At 33.3% G+C, this 23,080-nt stretch overlaps 1 protein-coding gene across 1 annotated transcript in view; it reads right to left on the reverse strand.

The window, feature by feature from the left end:
• Positions 1-23,080, reverse strand: part of fgfra (fibroblast growth factor receptor A) — a 138,351-nt gene that overhangs the window by 54,610 nt on the left and 60,661 nt on the right. Inside the window, 1 exon segment of the mRNA NM_001168063.1 lies at positions 9,699-9,853. Within this exon segment, the coding sequence (NP_001161535.1) occupies positions 9,699-9,816 (118 nt within the window). The 5' untranslated portion in view covers positions 9,817-9,853.

The raw sequence follows: 23,080 nt of genomic DNA on the forward strand, positions 1-23,080 counted from the left end.
CTTTGTACCAAGTTTCATTGAAATGGAATAATTAGTACTTTAGATATCAGTGTGATTGCTTAAAAGTGGTTAATTATGCAAATTAGTAATTAATATGTACAGATTTTAACCAACAATTATCTAGGTCTGCCTATTGTCCTACAGCATTCATGTACAAAGTTTCATTGAAATGTGATGATTAGTACTTGAGATATCTGTGGAAAAGCTGAAAATTAACTAATTATGCAAATTAGGTGATTAATATGCACAAATATTTATCCAAAAAAAATGAATCTCTGCATAGTCATTGAGTATCTATGTACCAAGTTTCATTGAAATGTAATGCTTACTACTTGAAACATCAAAAGCTGATAATTATGCAAATTTGGTAATTAATATGCACTGATATTACCCTACTGCACTGATATTGCAGGTCTGTGCAGTGTCCTATGACATCTATGTACCAAGTTTCATTGAAATGCGATGATTAGTACTTGATCAGTTAAAAAACCAAAAATTCACTAATCATTATGCAAATTAGGTAATTAGTAATTAGGTAATTTTTATCAAAAACTAATCATTAGCATTAGTACAGAGCATCTATATACCAAGTTTCATCAAAATCCAATGAGTGGTTCTTTAGATATCAAAGGAACAGTCATGGAACAGCTAAAAATTAGCTTATTATCATGCAAATTAGGTAATTAATATGCATGTAATTATACCAAACCTAATCAAATCTGCACATTGGCCCAGAGCATCTATGCACCAAGTTTCATCAAAAACTGATGTATGGTTCTTGAGATATCAGTGGAACAGACGGACACACATACACACACACACACACACACACACACACACACACACACACACTAACTGCAAAGACTCCCATTTTGTGCTTCGCACATGGGAGTCAAAAACACATTTTTTTACAGAGCAGTGACCAACATGTTATTTTTATTTGTTATACACTGAGCCAAAATGACATGGAGTAACATGTTAGGAAGTAAACATAGTTAAGACAAGTATTTAGTTTATATGTACAGTTAGTGTTTGATTTTGACATACATTTGCAACCTCTAGGGCTATGGTTTAGACAGGTTTACAAAGTTTGGTTTAAGCAGGTTTACAAAGTTTGGTTTAAGCAGGTTTACAAAGTTTGGTTTAAGCAGGTTTACAAAGTTTGGTTTAAGCAGGTTTACAAAGTTTGGTTTAAGCAGGTTTACAAAGTTTGGTTTAAGCAGGTTTACAAAGTTTGGTTTAAGCAGGTTTACAAAGTTTGGTTTAAGCAGGTTTACAAAGTTTGGTGTAGGCAGGTTTACAAAGTTTGGTTTAGACAGGTTTACAAAGTTTGGTTTAAGCAGGTTTACAAAGTTTGGTTTAAGCAGGTTTACAAAGTTTGGTTTAGACAGGTTTACAAAGTTTGGTTTAAGAGGTTTACAAAGTTTGGTTTAAGCAGGTTTACAAAGTTTGGTTTAAGCAGGTTTACAAAGTTTGGTTTAAGCAGGTTTACAAAGTTTGGTTTAAGCAGGTTTACAAAGTTTGGTTTAAGCAGGTTTACAAAGTTTGGTTTAGGCAGGTTTACAAAGTTTGGTTTAGGCAGGTTTACAAAGTTTGGTTTAGACAGGTTTACAAAGTTTGGTTTAGACAGGTTTACAAAGTTTGGTTTAGGCAGGTTTACAAAGTTTGGTTTAAGCAGGTTTACAAAGTTTGGTTTAGGCAGGTTTACAAAGTTTGGTGTAGGCAGGTTTACAAAGTTTGGTTTAAGCAGGTTTACAAAGTTTGGTTTAAGCAGGTTTACAAAGTTTGGTTTAAGCAGGTTTACAAAGTTTGGTTTAGGCAGGTTTACAAAGTTTGGTTTAGGCAGGTTTACAAAGTTTGGTTTAGGCAGGTTTACAAAGTTTGGTTTAGGCAGGTTTACAAAGTTTGGTTTAGGCAGGTTTACAAAGTTTGGTGTAGGCAGGTTTACAAAGTTTGGTTTAGACAGGTTTACAAAATTTGGTTTAGGCAGGTTTACAATGTTTGGTTTAGACAGGTTTACAAAGTTTGGTTTAGGCAGGTTTACAAAGTTTGGTTTAAGCAGGTTTACAAAGTTTGGTTTAGGCAGGTTTACAAAGTTTGGTTTAGGCAGGTTTACAAAGTTTGGTTTAGGCAGGTTTACAAAGTTTGGTGTAGGCAGGTTTACAAAGTTTGGTTTAGACAGGTTTACAAAGTTTGGTTTAAGCAGGTTTACAAAGTTTGGTTTAGACAGGTTTACAAAGTTTGGTTTAAGCAGGTTTACAAAGTTTGGTTTAAGCAGGTTTACAAAGTTTGGTTTAAGCAGGTTTACAAAGTTTGGTTTAAGCAGGTTTACAAAGTTTGGTTTAAGCAGGTTTACAAAGTTTGGTTTAAGCAGGTTTACAAAGTTTGGTTTAGGCAGGTTTACAAAGTTTGGTTTAGGCAGGTTTACAAAGTTTGGTTTAGACAGGTTTACAAAGTTTGGTTTAGGCAGGTTTACAAAGTTTGGTTTAGGCAGGTTTACAAAGTTTGGTTTAAGCAGGTTTACAAAGTTTGGTTTAGGCAGGTTTACAAAGTTTGGTGTAGGCAGGTTTACAAAGTTTGGTTTAAGCAGGTTTACAAAGTTTGGTTTAAGCAGGTTTACAAAGTTTGGTTTAAGCAGGTTTACAAAGTTTGGTTTAAGCAGGTTTACAAAGTTTGGTTTAGGCAGGTTTACAAAGTTTGGTTTAGGCAGGTTTACAAAGTTTGGTTTAGGCAGGTTTACAAAGTTTGGTTTAGGCAGGTTTACAAAGTTTGGTTTAGGCAGGTTTACAAAGTTTGGTGTAGGCAGGTTTACAAAGTTTGGTTTAGACAGGTTTACAAAATTTGGTTTAGGCAGGTTTACAATGTTTGGTTTAGACAGGTTTACAAAGTTTGGTTTAGGCAGGTTTACAAAGTTTGGTTTAAGCAGGTTTACAAAGTTTGGTTTAGGCAGGTTTACAAAGTTTGGTTTAGGCAGGTTTACAAAGTTTGGTTTAAGCAGGTTTACAAAGTTTGGTTTAAGCAGGTTTACAAAGTTTGGTTTAAGCAGGTTTACAAAGTTTGGTTTAAGCAGGTTTACAAAGTTTGGTTTAAGCAGGTTTACAAAGTTTGGTTTAAGCAGGTTTACAAAGTTTGGTTTAAGCAGGTTTACAAAGTTTGGTTTAAGCAGGTTTACAAAGTTTGGTTTAAGCAGGTTTACAAAGTTTGGTTTAAGCAGGTTTACAAAGTTTGGTGTAGGCAGGTTTACAAAGTTTGGTTTAGACAGGTTTACAAAGTTTGGTTTAAGCAGGTTTACAAAGTTTGGTTTAAGCAGGTTTACAAAGTTTGGTTTAGACAGGTTTACAAAGTTTGGTTTAAGAGGTTTACAAAGTTTGGTTTAAGCAGGTTTACAAAGTTTGGTTTAAGCAGGTTTACAAAGTTTGGTTTAAGCAGGTTTACAAAGTTTGGTTTAAGCAGGTTTACAAAGTTTGGTTTAAGCAGGTTTACAAAGTTTGGTTTAGGCAGGTTTACAAAGTTTGGTTTAGGCAGGTTTACAAAGTTTGGTTTAGACAGGTTTACAAAGTTTGGTTTAGACAGGTTTACAAAGTTTGGTTTAGACAGGTTTACAAAGTTTGGTTTAGGCAGGTTTACAAAGTTTGGTTTAAGCAGGTTTACAAAGTTTGGTTTAGGCAGGTTTACAAAGTTTGGTGTAGGCAGGTTTACAAAGTTTGGTTTAAGCAGGTTTACAAAGTTTGGTTTAAGCAGGTTTACAAAGTTTGGTTTAAGCAGGTTTACAAAGTTTGGTTTAGGCAGGTTACAAAGTTTGGTTTAGGCAGGTTTACAAAGTTTGGTTTAGGCAGGTTTACAAAGTTTGGTTTAGGCAGGTTTACAAAGTTTGGTTTAGGCAGGTTTACAAAGTTTGGTGTAGGCAGGTTTACAAAGTTTGGTTTAGACAGGTTTACAAAATTTGGTTTAGGCAGGTTTACAATGTTTGGTTTAGACAGGTTTACAAAGTTTGGTTTAGGCAGGTTTACAAAGTTTGGTTTAAGCAGGTTTACAAAGTTTGGTTTAAGCAGGTTTACAAAGTTTGGTTTAGGCAGGTTTACAAAGTTTGGTTTAGGCAGGTTTACAAAGTTTGGTTTAGGCAGGTTTACAAAGTTTGGTGTAGGCAGGTTTACAAAGTTTGGTTTAGACAGGTTTACAAAGTTTGGTTTAAGCAGGTTTACAAAGTTTGGTTTAGACAGGTTTACAAAGTTTGGTTTAAGCAGGTTTACAAAGTTTGGTTTAAGCAGGTTTACAAAGTTTGGTTTAAGCAGGTTTACAAAGTTTGGTTTAAGCAGGTTTACAAAGTTTGGTTTAAGCAGGTTTACAAAGTTTGGTTTAAGCAGGTTTACAAAGTTTGGTTTAGGCAGGTTTACAAAGTTTGGTTTAGGCAGGTTTACAAAGTTTGGTTTAGACAGGTTTACAAAGTTTGGTTTAGGCAGGTTTACAAAGTTTGGTTTAGGCAGGTTTACAAAGTTTGGTTTAAGCAGGTTTACAAAGTTTGGTTTAGGCAGGTTTACAAAGTTTGGTGTAGGCAGGTTTACAAAGTTTGGTTTAAGCAGGTTTACAAAGTTTGGTTTAAGCAGGTTTACAAAGTTTGGTTTAAGCAGGTTTACAAAGTTTGGTTTAGGCAGGTTTACAAAGTTTGGTTTAGGCAGGTTTACAAAGTTTGGTTTAGGCAGGTTTACAAAGTTTGGTTTAGGCAGGTTTACAAAGTTTGGTTTAGGCAGGTTTACAAAGTTTGGTGTAGGCAGGTTTACAAAGTTTGGTTTAGACAGGTTTACAAAATTTGGTTTAGGCAGGTTTACAATGTTTGGTTTAGACAGGTTTACAAAGTTTGGTTTAGGCAGGTTTACAAAGTTTGGTTTAAGCAGGTTTACAAAGTTTGGTTTAGGCAGGTTTACAAAGTTTGGTTTAGGCAGGTTTACAAAGTTTGGTTTAGGCAGGTTTACAAAGTTTGGTGTAGGCAGGTTTACAAAGTTTGGTTTAGACAGGTTTACAAAATTTGGTTTAGGCAGGTTTACAATGTTCGGTTTAAACAGGTTTACTATGTTCGGTTTAAACAGGTTTACAATGTTCGGTTTAGACAGGTTTACAATGATTGGTTTAGACAGGTTTACAAAGTTTGGTTTAAGCAGGTTTACAAAGTTTGGTTTAGGCAGGTTTACAAAGTTTGGTGTAGGCAGGTTTACAAAGTTTGGTGTAGGCAGGTTTACAAAATTTGGTTTAAGCAGGTTTACAAAGTTTGGTTTAGGCAGGTTTACAAAGTTTGGTTTAAGCAGGTTTACAAAGTTTGGTTTAAGCAGGTTTACAAAGTTTGGTTTAGGCAGGTTTACAAAATTTGGTTTAAGCAGGTTTACAAAGTTTGGTTTAGGCAGGTTTACAAAGTTTGGTTTAAGCAGGTTTACAAAGTTTGGTTTAAGCAGGTTTACAAAGTTTGGTTTAGACAGGTTTACAAAGTTTGGTTTAAGCAGGTTTACAAAGTTTGGTGTAGGCAGGTTTACAAAGTTTGGTTTAAGCAGGTTTACAAAGTTTGGTTTAGGCAGGTTTACAAAGTTTGGTGTAGGCAGGTTTACAAAGTTTGGTTTAGACAGGTTTACAAAATTTGGTTTAGGCAGGTTTACAATGATTGGTTTAGACAGGTTTACAAAGTTTGGTTTAGGCAGGTTTACAATGTTCGGTTTAGACAGGTTTACAATGTTCGGTTTAGACAGGTTTACAATGATTGGTTTAGGCAGGTTTACAAAGTATGGTTTAGGCAGGTTTACAATGTTCGGTTTAGACAGGTTTACAAAGTTTGGTTTAGGCAGGTTTACAATGTTCGGTTTAGACAGGTTTACAAAGTTTGATTTAGACAGGTTTACAATGATTGGTTTAGACAGGTTTACAATGATTGGTTTAGACAGGTTTACAATGTTCGGTTTAGACAGGTTTACAATGTTCGGTTTAGACAGGTTTACGATGTTCGGTTTAGACAGGTTTACAATGATTGGTTTAGATAGGTTTACAAAGTTTGGTTTAGGCAGGTTTACAAAGTTTGGTTTAGGCAGGTTTACAAAGTTTGGTTAAGGCAGGTTTACAAAGTTTGGTTTAGGCAGGTTTACAACTTTTGGTTTAGGCAGGTTTACAATGTTTGGTTTAGCCAGGTTTACAATGTTCTGTTTAGACAGGTTTACAATGTTTGGTTTAGGCAGGTTTACAATGTTTGGTTTAGGCAGGTTTACAATGTTTGGTTTAGACAGGTTTAAAGTACCGGTATTTGGTTCAGGCACATTTACAGTGTTCCGTTCAGGCATGTTTACAGTGTTTGGTTTAGACATGTTTACAGTGTTCGGTTTAGACAGGTTTACAGTGTTTGGTTTAGACATGTTTACAATGATTGGTTTAGACAGGTTTACAAAGTTTGGTTTAAGCAGGTTTACAATGTTCGGTTTAGACAGGTTTACAATGATTGGTTTAGACAGGTTTACAAAGTTTGGTTTAAGCAGGTTTACAAAGTTTGGTTTAGGCAGGTTTACAAAGTTTGGTGTAGGCAGGTTTACAAAGTTTGGTGTAGGCAGGTTTACAAAATTTGGTTTAAGCAGGTTTACAAAGTTTGGTTTAGGCAGGTTTACAAAGTTTGGTTTAAGCAGGTTTACAAAGTTTGGTTTAAGCAGGTTTACAAAGTTTGGTTTAGGCAGGTTTACAAAATTTGGTTTAAGCAGGTTTACAAAGTTTGGTTTAGGCAGGTTTACAAAGTTTGGTTTAAGCAGGTTTACAAAGTTTGGTTTAAGCAGGTTTACAAAGTTTGGTTTAGACAGGTTTACAAAGTTTGGTTTAAGCAGGTTTACAAAGTTTGGTGTAGGCAGGTTTACAAAGTTTGGTTTAAGCAGGTTTACAAAGTTTGGTTTAGGCAGGTTTACAAAGTTTGGTGTAGGCAGGTTTACAAAGTTTGGTTTAGACAGGTTTACAAAATTTGGTTTAGGCAGGTTTACAATGATTGGTTTAGACAGGTTTACAAAGTTTGGTTTAGGCAGGTTTACAATGTTCGGTTTAGACAGGTTTACAATGTTCGGTTTAGACAGGTTTACAATGATTGGTTTAGGCAGGTTTACAAAGTTTGGTTTAGGCAGGTTTACAATGTTCGGTTTAGACAGGTTTACAAAGTTTGGTTTAGGCAGGTTTACAATGTTCGGTTTAGACAGGTTTACAAAGTTTGATTTAGACAGGTTTACAATGATTGGTTTAGACAGGTTTACAATGATTGGTTTAGACAGGTTTACAATGTTCGGTTTAGACAGGTTTACAATGTTCGGTTTAGACAGGTTTACGATGTTCGGTTTAGACAGGTTTACAATGATTGGTTTAGATAGGTTTACAAAGTTTGGTTTAGGCAGGTTTACAAAGTTTGGTTTAGGCAGGTTTACAAAGTTTGGTTAAGGCAGGTTTACAAAGTTTGGTTTAGGCAGGTTTACAACTTTTGGTTTAGGCAGGTTTACAATGTTTGGTTTAGCCAGGTTTACAATGTTCTGTTTAGACAGGTTTACAATGTTTGGTTTAGGCAGGTTTACAATGTTTGGTTTAGGCAGGTTTACAATGTTTGGTTTAGACAGGTTTAAAGTACCGGTATTTGGTTCAGGCACATTTACAGTGTTCCGTTCAGGCATGTTTACAGTGTTTGGTTTAGACATGTTTACAGTGTTCGGTTTAGACAGGTTTACAGTGTTTGGTTTAGACATGTTTACAGTGTTTGGTTTAGACATGTTTACAGTGTTCGGTTTAGACATGTTTACAGTGTTTGGTTTAGACATGTTTACAGTGTTCGGTTTAGACAGGTTTACAGTATTCGGTTAAGACAGGTTTACAGTTCGTACATTGTATTTAGTTTAGACAAGTTTCTCTGTGTGCCTCCCTCTAAAAATAGAAACCACTTCATGATAAGCAGAAAGCCTTTCAAAACAGAGAGCTCCAAGTGACGTCTTTGAAGTTGATAGTCACCCGTTAACAGGATAGAAATGATAATTCCTAAGAGGCTTGCTTTGTGTATATTGCTAAAATTAGACTTGAGTGTTGAAATGACTTCCCAGATAAACAGGTTTTTTTGTATTGAAGAGATTGGAAATTCTGAAAAGGGGGATGTTAGATTTTTCCTTCACATCGTTTTGAGCTAGATTCATCTGAAAATGTCTATGGTTAAAATACTTGTCCTGAATTTTAGGCAAGTAAAATATTGAGCACTGAAATAATTAAAGGTAGTTGGCTACCATTAAAACAGATCAGATTTCCTTAACTTTTGCTATGTGGTTTATTTCATGGAGTTTTCACAAAAACCCAGATAAAAATATATGGTTACTTCTACTTTTTGCACAAAACATAGGTAAAACAGCCATGAAAACAGTGATTTTTATGAAATTTACTATTCGGTTCTATTGTCTCATCATTTTATTCAGTTAAATATGGTGAGAAAATGATATAGTTCTGAGAGGGGTATTCATGGTTGTCACAAATTATTTCTACTGAACACTATTTTTTCTTCAAAAAAGGCGCTTTAAAATATATTCCAATGAAAATTGCTCCCAAAAAAATCAATTTTTGCACCGACCTCCACCTTCGATACAGTTTTCCCAAAAACAAAGCTATAATTTTTTATATCAAAACTTTCTCTGTGCACTGTTTTTCCCCAAAGCTACCCCCACCACCGAATAATTGAAGGAAGGAAAATTAACGATTCACTAATTACTGTACAGGGAAGTGGACACGTGTGTTATTGTACTACAATACCACCTGATCTAGAATTTATCATGTTTGTGTATTTTCAAATCTTCATCAGTAAAATATATATTTTGTTTTTAGAAAGACTACAAAAATAGATAGAAAATAAGAAAATATATATAAAATTAATCAAACGAATCACGATTTGCAGAAAATAAGAGAATATTTTGGGTTAATTAAATGGAAGAGGTTTCTATTTATAATTGGTCATGAACTTCAGTGAGCAATAATTAACCTTTTCCCCACCAGACTATATCATCCAAATTTTCTGCCCATTTTTTTTTAATATTCTTCAATATTTCTGGAAATGAACCTTAATTTTGGAGCCAACTGACAACATTTTAGTCAATTTCTAGTTTTTACTCAAAAAATTTTGCTATTTTTCTCCCAATTTTCTGAAGGAAAGTGCAGACTATAAATGGGAATATTTTCTGAATTTGTGATAAAAAGCGGGAACCAATGGTGATAAGGGCAAGCTCCCACAAGCAAAATATTGCCAATTATTTTTATTTTAATTATACAACTATATTTATAATTTGGTTTCATATATATTGTTTATATGTCAGTGGAAAAATTCAGAACTGGCAATCTTGAGTTAGAGGACGCAAACAAGATGAAACATTAGAAAAAAAATTTAGGAACAAAAGATGAATTACACTTTTTAGAATATGCTCAAGGTATAAAAAGAAAAACATTTTTATATGTTGAAAGAAAGACTATATTTTAACAACTAAATGCCAAAGGCATATTTTTTCACCTTTCAAAAATAGTTATTCCAAATTTTTTCAAAATATATGAAACATGTAGGCAATTCCCATTTGGTCCAAATTAATAAGAATTTAGAGAAATAGTACATTCGAATTTGCAAAACAGTGTACTCAAGGTAGATATATGAATTATAGAAACGAAATACCTTTATAGATACTTACCGAGAATAGATTCAGTGTCATTAAAGGACGTAAAATCAGCTCTAATACGGATAAAGACTACTAACAACACACCAATAACAATGAGTAGTCTTCTCAACATGGTTTGGTCTAATAACATTACACTGTATTCTTCAAAAAACAAACCAATATACTACCTGAACAAATAATCAAGAAAAACATGTATTAAAAGGATGTAAAATAAATAACACTCACCACACTAAATATATCCATATATGTTGTGAAAAATTAGAAAGCTTAGAAGGAACTCCTGTGGGCTGGGGTATTGGAGAAAATAATTGCAATTTAAATGAAATATTAAACTGATATAGCCCAGTGGTTTAATATGAACATTGTGAAAATACAGAGGTAATCTGATTCATAGTATCTGATATTTATGCAAATTAGGTAATTAATATGCAGAGAGTTCAACCCCAAATACACCTGGGGGACTTATGACCAAGTTTCTATGAAATTAATCACAGTGCATGGGTTAGAAGATATCAAAAGAAAGGTTTAAAATTGGCAAATTATTTTGCAAATTAGATAATTAATATGCCCAAATCCAACCAAGAACCTGCTCTGTAGATACCTTGAATCACCCTTGTACTAAGTTGAAATCAGTAGAATATAGGGAAGGAGCTTTTAAGTGTTTTTAATAGACTGACATAATTATACATTACCATCCTACATCAAATCTCTATTTAACAACTCTATATTTATTTATTTCAGAATCATGAACATTACAGTAACACTGGTAGAAAACTACCTTAAGAACACCTTGTGATATAAGCATACAAAAATCCTTCAAATAAATCAAATGATGCTACACTCAGATGACTAAACACATTTGTAAAATCAAATTCTTAAAGTAGAAACGCTAGATCTGATTACACAAAAAAATGACATGCTTTGAGTATGTGTGACCATTGATGATGCAGCTAATAGTTTTAGGGTATATCAATATTGGAGATAAATTGTCTGTATATAGATTTATTTATAGTATATAAATGGATATTTTAGAAATATCCACAATATACAAAAATACATGATTACTGCATCTTTTAAGTATACATAAAGTACTCTCAAAATATACTTGAAGCCTGCCTTGGAACTAATGAATTGACCGATGATATGTTTTGGATGTTGTTTTTCAAAACAGAAAATCAAGAAGCACTTTAAGAATATCATAAATAATTTTAGAAATCATAAAAATAAACTTTACTGCATTTGTGAAAATTTCATGGAAGTTGATTGTGATTTACATTGGGTTCAAAATGCAAGTTGATTGTTATAAGATGGTTTGAGAAATCACAAAAGTTACAAGAATTTATGTCACAATGCCTCAGAAGTAAAGAACACTGAAAAGCAGAAACCTTTCAAGTCTGAAATATTAAGACGATGCGTTTCTACCAAATGAACACATATCCGCATAGGAAATATCTGTCTAAACGGAAATGAATGCCATAAAACTAAGAGAATACCTTTGTACATGCACTGATACCCATCCGTTGCAGATTCACTTGAGCAAGCAAGCCAGGCTATTTAAGAGCTTATACAGGAAGCAGCAATGTGACGAGTACATTTACATATAGCCATTCTGATCACCGTCATAGTCAACTGCTATAATGAGCTAAGCCACTTTTAAGATTAGTGAAAATCTAGAACACTATTGGGGTTAAGATGGTATTTATTGATAGTGAAAATTATTTGTTTGTAGTAATCCAAAGTAGGAGGCGTGGGTGAAAAACATTAGGGTGGGCGTAACAATCTGTATAATATATGTGGATATTTTGATACTGCAGTATCTGGAGAGTAGGCTTAATGCTGTATCATCACGACATGCCTTAAGAAGTAATTAAGAATTATCAAATATAGAAATACGATATAGAAGAATAAAATGAGAGAATTTGTCATTTTTGTTAACACCAACTCTTCAACATTTTGTAAGCAATAATTTTCCACTGTCCCAAATTTTGCGTTTTGCACATTTTATTTATTTTTCAATATTACTTTCCGACAAAATGGACCTAATTTGTTACTAGCTGAAAGGCTTGAAAACTAGTTTTGAAAAAATTATGTTAATTTTATGAAATGGGATATAAATTGACTTCAAAAGACACAAAAGGCATCTTTTAGATACTACGATCTCTTTATAATAATTGGCAAGTGCAAAAGAAGTGCTTCAAGTAGCGGGTATTGGCTAATTTGATTGTCTATGTTATTACGTCATTAATGTTTATCAATTGTATTTTTGTAAATTGATTCCTGTGTCTCAAAGTATGCAAAGTATTTGCTTTTCTGAACCTCTTCTTTAATTGCTGGTCTCAATAGAGTTAGATTCCACAATTCATGTATATTCATAATCATCAAATACGACACATTAAGAGTCCAAAGACCCAAAAAGCTACATAAAGGATTTGGGAGTGTAAATATGTAGGCACATTTTTTATAGCTCTCATTGAGAGAGCTTTTATTTAAAAAATAAAGACATTCTTTTTACTGTGCTCAATAGTGAAGCACACTTTCAATAATTGAACTGATTGATGTTCAACTGTGAACACCTGTTGATATCGACGAACTAAAGTTTTTTTTTTCCATGAAGTAATTTATAACCATTAATAATAAAATATTGAATATAATATCATAAATTTAAAATATTAATTAGTTTAATAAACAAATTCAAGACTACAACTGTTAATGTGTAGTCATAAAATTTTACTGTGAAGCACATTACTCTATACACTAACCTACTTCTTTGCAGGTGCGAATGAAATTATGTTTTCCACATGCACATTCCAATTTCCTGGTCTCGTGTCACTTAACACCCTATTTGTTGGATCGTCAATTTGAATCGCAGCAAACAGTGTAAATTACACTGAAGTTTTGGCAACAGAGAATGTGATTGCCTGGTAGAGAAACTCAAGTGTTTCCAAAATTTGCACATTAGTATTCAGTTACTACATTCAGTTTTCATTTTCTTAGGGGGTCTTACAATATAGCAGAGTCCCCCTAAGCCACCTGTATTGTCCAATGTAATATCTAAGCCATCCATATTGTGCAATATAATATAAACGATCAACATAAAAAGATGGATAATTTATTGCCAATGACAACTTACAGGACTTTTAACATAATCTCCTGCTGTTTTTCTCATTAAAAAAAATAGATTTGAAAGCAATTGCACGTTAGACTTGTTCCATCTAATATTAACATGATATACATAGATAGAAACATGTGAAACAAAATTACATAGTTTTGAATTAAAGCACAGTGGTCTTATTAAACAGCATATACATTCAAATTTCAAATTAACAAATAATGTACTTTATAGCATTTTATAAGTCACACGGGACCTATATCAAACACGACATGCAACAACAACTGTGTTCCATTAATTATTAAGATACCTATAACTCACTTTATGAAAATTACTCCATTTATCAAAAAATGTTGACGAACATTGGTAAAGTGTGATTATACTTTACTTCTCAAAAGCTATCTGCTATTCATAATGAATCTGTTATTTATAACTTAATTTATGATATTCATCAATTAATTTGAATATAACTGAAACTAATGTATCCTCAATGACATCATTTATCATAGCATACCTTCAGCAACTAGTGATTCAAACACACACAAGGTGGGTAATACGCAAATTTAATTTTGTCGACAGATGGTCTTTTGTCAGATTTATGGCCATTTTTATCTACTTTTTGCCAAGTTTCTGAAATATAAATGAGGACAACTTGCAGTGTAATTACTATCATTTTAGTAATCGCCCACATCTGTGACATTACATGCAATTCCAATAAAACAGCATGTTTTGTTGGCCACAGAGGTATCTAAAAAGATAGTTGCTCTTTCTGGGTAATGTTCTCTTACCTAATAACAATCGTAAATACATTATCATCCTTAGGAGTACCCATTAATTATATTATCCAGTCTGATCTTATCTAGGCTGGGGGGTTAGGACCATTTGTATTACAGGTGTAGTAAACGCCTATTGGTGGTTCATATAGTATGCAGCTTGCATAGATACATATACCAGCCATAAACCAAGAGTGGGTGGTATATTTGCAATGTTTATATAGGTCAAGTAGATTATCCTACATACGCACAGCCCTGCTAGATTTATCAAGTCATGTGTGATCATGTAACAAGTGCTGGAGTAGTCAACTGCAGTAGGTGATGTCCTCCTCGATTGTCAAGTTGTATGCGATCACGCTATAAGAATTATGTAGGTCCTATTTTGATAGTGATCAGGCGTCAAAAACTAAAATATTAGTTGTACCCCTCTTTTCCAAAAGGGTAGCGGTTGAGACTACAGGCATTCATCCATCTATGTATATATTGCTTTGCGATGACAATGCCTCTTAAATGCCCTCCTTGATTTGTAAAGTTGTATGCGATCACACTATAAGAATCATGTAGGTCCTATTTTGATAGTGATCAGGCGTCAAAAACTAAAATATTAGTTGTACCCCTCTTTTCCAAAAGGGTAGCGGTTGAGACTACAAGCATTCTTCCATCTATGTATATATTGCTTTGCGATGACAATGCCTCTTAAATGCCCTCCTTGATTTGTAAAGTTGTATGCGATCACGCTATAAGAATTATGTAGGTCCTATTTTGATAGTGATCAGGCGTCAAAAACTAAAATATTAGTTGTACCCCTCTTTTCCAAAAGGGTAGCGGTTGAGACTACAGGCATTCATCCATCTATGTATATATTGCTTTGCGATGACAATGCCCTTTAAATTTTCAGCAACCTACCTATGTGGTGGTGTACAGGTGGTAGCAACTGTAAAGGCTCAGATTTTCATTACGGCACAGTGCAAGACAATCATTCTTTAAACGAGGAGTGGCTATGTATAAAGTGTTCTCTTGATCAATTGCATAGCATGTCCTTGTCATATGGCATTGATTGACAACAGTGGATTAATTCAAGTCTACTCGGCTTGCTTGCCCGTGCGTGTTTTTTGACCTTCCTGCAGCGAAAACTCAACACGTATGCTATTATCATGCTGTAACATTCATAGTCACAAACGCCCACTTTTGGGCAACACAGTGACCTAAAAGTGGAAGAAAAAGCATTTACAGGAGCTAGAATTGCTAGAGACTTTTGTTTTGTGACACTTAGAAACCCTACATGGCCTTTAAAATTAACACGCATCCATATGGTGAACCGTCCTATCAATACTGGGGTCTCAATTTGCCATTCATTTTATACCTAAATACAAAACTTGGAAAATATACTGCATTTTCCCACAGGAAACAATATGTGAAGGACCCCCACCTGCTTCTGAGCCCTAAATCACAACAAGATATATGCAATGCATGAAATACCGACAGACATTATACAGGCTTTCATGATATAATGAACCATGGTGTAAGGCTGACTGATATTTCGTCCGAGTTCTACAATACAAATGCTATTTAGTTTCCAATGCTTTTTAGTAGAGAATGGAGACCAATTATCCTCAAGTATTACCTTTACGTTAGATGTAATTAAAGACTTGTCAATATGATATCCATGGAATATAAAACTTTAACAAACAGCACGTTTCACAATGAATTATTGCATTTTTCTCTAATTTCAAATAATCATGCATAACAAATTATAGTATGCCTATTGCATTGAACGTTACAGATATCGCAGTGAAGCTATTCAGGAAAAAAAATGTATTTTTTGTGATCAAGACCAAGTAAAAGATGAGATGCATATTTTAAAACATTGTTCATTTTATGATGAATATCGATATGATTTATATAATCCAGCTAGTATTCTATTTCTAGGTTTTTTCTTGTGCAACTGAGGTTAAAAAGTTTATTTCTGTAATGATAAATATTAATAGAAACACCGCAAAGTTCATATCAAAAGTGTATTTGAAAAGACAATCACATTTGTGAAGTGAAGGTATTTATGTTGAAAACTTGAGTATGTTTTTTTGCTGAGGATAAGGTTATATGAAGCTCATGACAAAAAGCATGGGGTTCCTATTAAAGCTCATTTCCATGGTGACAACAATTTTGTGTCACCTCATTGTAATATACCTCTTCAGATAAATAAAGCACGAAAGTTTGGATACAAAATTTGTTACTTTTGACACCTTTATAACAGAATTTTTCAGAAAAGAATTAGTGATAGCAGCATTCATCTTTTGAAAATTCATATTCAAATATTTATTGGATGGTTTCTGACTGGCATATCAAAAAGATAAGAGCTCGGAAAAAATTGAATGGTAATCTTCATTTTGGTAAAAATGTCTGCAGCGCAAAACTGATAAAAACAATACACGATAGCAAATAGCCAATCTGAAAGCATTAATAAATTGGTAGCTTATAAAATATACATGAACAACAGTGTTGCGTGCATGTACCAACTCAATAGAACACTTCAAGTTTTCTGAAGCGGAAACCAAACCACAGTAAATTAAATTATGCTTGTCTGTTTGGCTAGACTGTCTGTTACTGAACTGAGCACATGATAGACAAGAAGCAATTTAAAAATAAAGAATAAAGACAAAGGTTTGAAGCAAAGGTGGATTTAAGAAACCTAATAATGTATTCCTAATTTCTAACATTTAAAATTGTTTCAGTGTTTTTGAAGACTTGGATCTCAGTAAGTGAAGGATGAATTGTGGTCAGTGTGATTATCATTCAGAAAACAATTCTACAAATTTAATTAGAAATACTGTTGCCAACTGAAACTATTTGTTCTCAGAAAAAGTTTCTTGTCTCACATTGTTAACCCTTATCAGGGTTTGAAAATAAGGCCTGTTCAGACGAGAAGATTTTAGCTGGAACAGGTAAATGTAGAAAATGCCTGTCCCTATGAATTAAAATATCAGGTTTTTACTAAAACAAGTTGCTAATGTTCGAAAACGAGCGTTTACAGTTAAATGAAATGATCATGAACCAAACTTAATAATTTATTCCAAATTTTGCTTTTAATTTATCTTGCTACAGATGCATAGGACAGGTGCTTGTCTAATGAACAGACTACTTTTTATGTCGACCCCTGCCTAAATTTCCTTTTTTACAAAACTTTTCACTATTCACAAAATATCATACATGTTTTTTTATTATTTTGTTCAAGATCAGTAACTAAATAGGATATTCAGTCCACTTGCTCAAAAATTAGGCTAGAAAAATACATGAAAAATTGCAAAATGTTGCACAAAAATGTTGGCGGGAAAAATAATGGCTCTGAAAAGATCCATCTCACGCTTACAAAATCTACCTTGCACAGTGATCAAAACATTTACAATGTGAAATAAACATACAGCTCACATAAATCAAATTTCATAGTAGAAAGTCTGTTGATATTTCAACTCGTGAACTTCCGAGCAAATACTGTTATCAGATTATTAAAGGAAAATTTAGTGCCATCATTAATCACATGGTTATTTTTCTAATTTTCTAAAAGCAAATACAACGAAAGCAGAGTGATCTTTGAGTTGCAATACATTTAAAGAAAGTAGGAATAAAACTGTATCAAATTATTTATGATACGTGTATATGATATAACCGCAAATGATACATATAAAATAACAGACACTCCCACCTTCACTTCCTGGACATAAACACAAAAACACACACATGCACGAGCACTGTAAACAGTAAGAAGATGGAGAAAGTCTAAAGCTGAAACTAAACAGAAGTTAAAAGTCAGGAAATTGGTGGCAAAGTTGAAAAAAGGAAAGTCATAAAGCTATTAGTCATCTTTCATAAAAGGAACCTGAATAATTTTTTTATATTTTTAAAACATTTGGATCATGACCTGTACATAGAGTTACATACATAACAGAGTTATAGCTAAAATAGCCCGTCGAAAATAAATATTAAAATATCAGATAGTAGTTGCTGGTCTGTAGCCACAGACATGCCTATTTTTTGTGGATTATTTATAGATATTTTTTTAAAAAAAATAGAAATTCTCAATCAAAATTTGACAGGTTCATAAAAATGTAGCCTGTCAAATCAAATTTGTTTCTGTCTAAAATGTGAATTACCTGCCTAAAATGACAGGTAGACAGATATAAATTACATCCATTTGGTGAAAAAAATAACCAAGAAAGAAACAAACAAAAAAACTATAAAATGTGCGAAATGTTGCATCCAACTTTTGGCGGGAAAATGAAGATGGACAGAAGGTGAATACAGGTGTACACAAAGACTCAATTCACAAACTGATAAGCAAGTAAAAAATAAGCAATAAGCTGAGGATCTCTGCAAACCTGATAACATTCATGGTCACGCATAATAAAACGAGAAAAAAGCTTTAGGAAAGTGACTCTCACCAAAGGTTTGATGTTCCACACTCGTAAAGTGCAACCCAAGCATAAAGCATGGCAGCAGTCAGAAAGTGAGGTTAAAGAAATCCAGATAGGATATCTTTAAGCGTTTGTTGAGTGACAATGTTTGCTGTCCCCTACTACATCACAAATTCTAACAGTCAGAGCGAAAAGATTGGTGTGTCGGAAACACTCCCGGCCCGAGATCAATCAAGCTGATCAGAATTCACAGCGCAATTTTCAGACCATTAGCAAGAGTCACCACATGAAGGTTATTATCAAGGTATTATTAGAAAACTGTTAAACAAGTCTCGTATGCATCCTTTACATCCTATTGGCTACACAAGAATCATTACAAATTCAACACCAAGCATATGGATGTAATCTGACTAACGTAAAACCATGATAAAACACCCCCATAGTGCATTAAGCATAGATACTACACTGGATAGTCATGATAAAAAATTGCTTTGTCTCCGCATACAATCTCTAACGTCGACAACTTTTCACGACGCAAGATTAATTTAATTTATTTAGCTCTAAAATAAACTGTCTATTCCTCACCTACCTGTCAATCAATTGTTGTTTTTGAAAATTGTGTTCAAACAATATTTAAAACTCCAATCACACAAGAACACAAACTGAATTTCACAGACAAATAGTATGAAAAACGGAATCTTCTTAACATGAATAAGCGAAACAAATGAAAATCAGCTGCACAGACTCTAGAAAAAGACCAAAAAAACAGAATCATTGTAAAATAATAGGCACTAGCCAGGTGTTTCTATCTACGTTATACGACGACTGTTTTGTACCTGTACTCGTTACCAGAACAAAGAATAGAATGCGGGTTTGTTATTATTAATGGTTATAAAAACTGACATGAATCACCGTGAACTTAACCCTCAGTTTGCCTTTATTGTGCTGACTAATGTTTCTATGCTGTGCTGAAAAAAGAATCACTGGCTGGGGTAGCTTGCTCGTCTATTCAACAGTTCATATTCAATAAAAGAATTATTATGTCTCCAAAAAGCAAGTTTACAATTTTTCAATTTGTTTAGAGTTATATGGATAGAACTGGGAATAAATGCGTGCATGGAATGTCACAGAAATATTCACGTCATCGCTCAAGACTCCCTGCTTGTCAGACTGATTTAACTTAGATTTGTAAGTCCCCAGAAAATTACATAGGAGTTATTGCGCAATACATAAAATACATTACATATAATACATTAGAATTCATATGCAATTCAGAAATAAAAAAATAAAAACGGTGACATTTAGAAGCAAATGTAAATGGATAAAACAAAATTTGTTAAGGTCGGTGTCCAGATTGGAAAGCCAATCCATTAAGGCTATCCTGTGCACAAATGTCCCCAAACTGATTACAACAATTTTTTTTTTTCATATTTCACTGACAACATACTGTGAAAAATTACACCATATTTCACACAATAAATAACTATATAATTAGTTTTTAAATTCCATTATTAATTACAGTTTGCTCATCTCAGACTTTCTACATTGATATACAATTAATAAAATGTTTTACTCATTTTAATAATAATAGCCCAATATTTGATTATTGTTATTTTGGTACAAGTCAAATGCCTCATATATATATATATATATATATATATATATATATATATATATATATATATATATATATATATAAACTTCATTTATACTTCTTTGCATTAACTAATAACAGAACAATACTGTAATATCTTTGTAGTTTTGTCATTATTTGTTGAGCAGGTACACACGATCCCATTGTTATAACCAAATCATAAGTAAATTTTCTTTGGAAATAATTATTAATCATTAGTTTCCCATGAATTTATACAGAGTTTTGAATTTCACCGAACTCAGGTTGTAAAAAACGCAGGTTAGATATTTTCACGGAAAAAAATTTCATGGTGACAATCAGAGCTATGATGGTGACGTTGACTAAAATAAGTCCCATAGACAGTACACATGTATGAAAATATGACAAGGAAATGGAGCATACTTTTTGCGGTGAGTCAGGTCATGGAGACAGATAGTAAAAGAGCGAAATCCAGTAACTCCGAACAAGAAAACACATCCATGCAAGTGAATAGAAAGCTGTATATCATTATCGGGTGGAAAAAGCAGATGAAATGGGAGGGAACTATCTCAGTCGTGTTGAGAGAATGAACACTGACATCTAAAATGACCTTTATTAGGGGACCAAGACAAACCACAGGAAGCGTGGTCTCATTGTAAATACATACCAAGTATTGAGAAGACATGAAAGGAAGATCACCAGAAAGGAAGTTAATTACCATAAAGCTATTCAGCCTTTAATATTGGCGCTAAATTGCTTTATTTTTCTAACTCTGCGTGTGGCGCAAGGTGGGCAGGCATCTTAATAATGGCACTTATCCACAAAGCGAAATGCAAAGGTGACATTACAATTGGTAAATGTATTCAGAAATATATTACATCATCGTTTTAATACCTGGAGTTAGAGATGATCTCAAGAACCGCAGAGCTCAAGTATAAAACAAAAGTTGTTTTGAAAGGGAAACATTTTGAATCTCAAATTGAGCCAATAGATCCAACCACAAAAACTAAAGAAATATATCCAGTTTATGTCAGAACTGGTGTTAGCGGATATATACAAACCCATACAACAAAAACATAAGCCTATAAATTTAATTTGATCAACTCATCCTACCACAATTATACATAGCCTGATACCCTGTCAATTTCACCGCAAGGGGATGACCAACGTAGAGGAAAGTATTGAATTAAAACTGAGTGACAGTTTTCAGTTAAAGGGGCTGCATACCAAGAATGCAGCTGTAAGGAGGTTGCTTTTATAGAAAGATACGGCCTCCTGTTGCAGCTTTAAGTGTTTGGGATATTTCCGGAAAAGACCAGTTTGCCAATCAAACTTGTCAAACAACTTGCATTGCAGTACAGCAAACCAATTAGATTTTCACTGAAGTTCTTCAAAGCAATGAAAAATCAAGTTCAGTCCAAATTATTGAAGTACAATTAATATAAACATCACCCACTCCCACCATTGAAGCATGCCAACAAATACTTCGCCAAAAAACCACGTGTACTACAAACAGTGAATACGCTATGGGAACTATTGACATCCATATTTGCTCTGTCAGTGGCAGTGCACACGTGCTTACATTTTTTAAATGACAGAGTGCGTCTCTGTAAAAAATAAGTTCTTTCAAAAGCAATTTTTTTCTTCTTAAAAAAAGCAAATGTGATATACCAACTTTCAGGGTTTTTTTTATATTTTTTTCTTGTTTTATCAGAAAAATCTGACGGTTTTTCTAATTAAACACACATACATTCCACAAATAATTAATTGCAAAATAGAATAACTAAAAAATAAAAGATTCCATTAAAAAAACTGATTACAAAATCAGCTTATCTAAACACAATTACGGAAAATACATAAATAAAATAATAATAAAAATATATATATTAGATATGTTTTTTTTTTACTGGAATATGACGGTAATACTGTGGTATTGTAATGCCAAATAATTAATAAATATAATTAAAAACGAAACTTCTAATTGTACAAGACTCTTGAAATAATGTAAACAAATCAGTGAAAGATTCTTGTGGCAGGACTTTTAAAGATTGAACACAAAAAAGGGTTAAGCAATGCCACCATATCTTTGAATACGTCTCAAGTGGAATGAAAAGCATCTACAATGATGTACTGTTTAGCTTAGCTAGCCTGTAAATAAAAGGTCTTTCAGTTTGACTAATACAGCATATAGAATCATATAATAATACTCTTCTTTTTCGAAGGAAAGCAAAGCCTTATAACATACAGCTATTAGTCAGAGATTGGCAAGCCACCAACGATGCACTAAAAACGTAACCACGTGTCTGTAGCTGTGATGCTAACTGAACCTTCATCGATTTTTTAAAACAAATGAGCCTCCATATATCACTTTACGTCAATGGTCTACCAGATTTGTTGCCATGCCAACCCATATAAACGATACAACCTATTTACAACATTAAGTTATCACACTGTTAAACACCATTCTAGTAGACTAAATTAATATAATATCCCCAAAATACCATCTAATAAAGTCAGTGTGAAAACTCATCAAGAGAATCCAAAGGACAGACAAAAGTAAGACGACTAGCTCCACTTGAATTTGTTAACAGCGAGATATAATAAAAAATGAATGATATGCCAAAGCTTTTGAAAAAAATGAATTAAAACGTAACATATAAATAACAATATAAAGAAGAAATGATAGAATTCATCTGGGTTATACGATGCTGCAACAATGCAGACTAAGAGGACCTTAAAAGTAATTATCATTCATGGCAGTTACCTGTATACATATTAATCATATTAATCATGTAATTATGAAATTAGATTCTTAAGAGAAAAGTAAGTTTAAACTTTATTAAGTCAATGTAAAAGTACATATAGCTGGAAGGACAAGGGTTAAGGATGGATGAGCTCAACTTGGATGGCCAATGTAAAATCAACATGAACATGCAACTAATGAATGTTAATGCACTTTAGAAGGGAGGAAAAGTTGAGGGTTGAAGAGATGTGCAGGACTGTGATGACAAGTGAAATCAACATACAGTAATCACAAGATAATCAATTATTTTATTGCACTTTTAGAGGGAGAGATACAGGACAGAACAGCTGTGGTACACTGGGATGACAAGTGTAAATTCAGCATACAGTAATCACAAGTTAATGAATGAATTTTATTGAATTTTTGGAAGGAGACAGATACAGGATGGAAGAGCTGTGGAACACCGGGATGACAAGTGAAATCGACATACAGTAATAACAAGTTAATGAATTAATTTTATTGAACTTTTAGAGGCGAACAGATACATGATTGAAGAGCTGTTGAACACCAGGATGACAAGTGTAAATTCAACATACAGTAAACACGTAGCTAATGAATGAATTTTATTGCACTTTTGGAGGGAGACAGATACAGAATGGAAGAGCTGTGGAACACTGGGATTACAAGTGTAAATTCAACATACATTAATCACTTGGCTAATGAATGAATTTTATTGCGCTTTTGAAGG

This window comes from Saccoglossus kowalevskii, chromosome 9 (assembly GCF_978046115.1).
Source record: "Saccoglossus kowalevskii chromosome 9, keSacKowa6.1, whole genome shotgun sequence".
NCBI classification, from domain to species: Eukaryota; Metazoa; Hemichordata; class Enteropneusta; family Harrimaniidae; genus Saccoglossus; species Saccoglossus kowalevskii.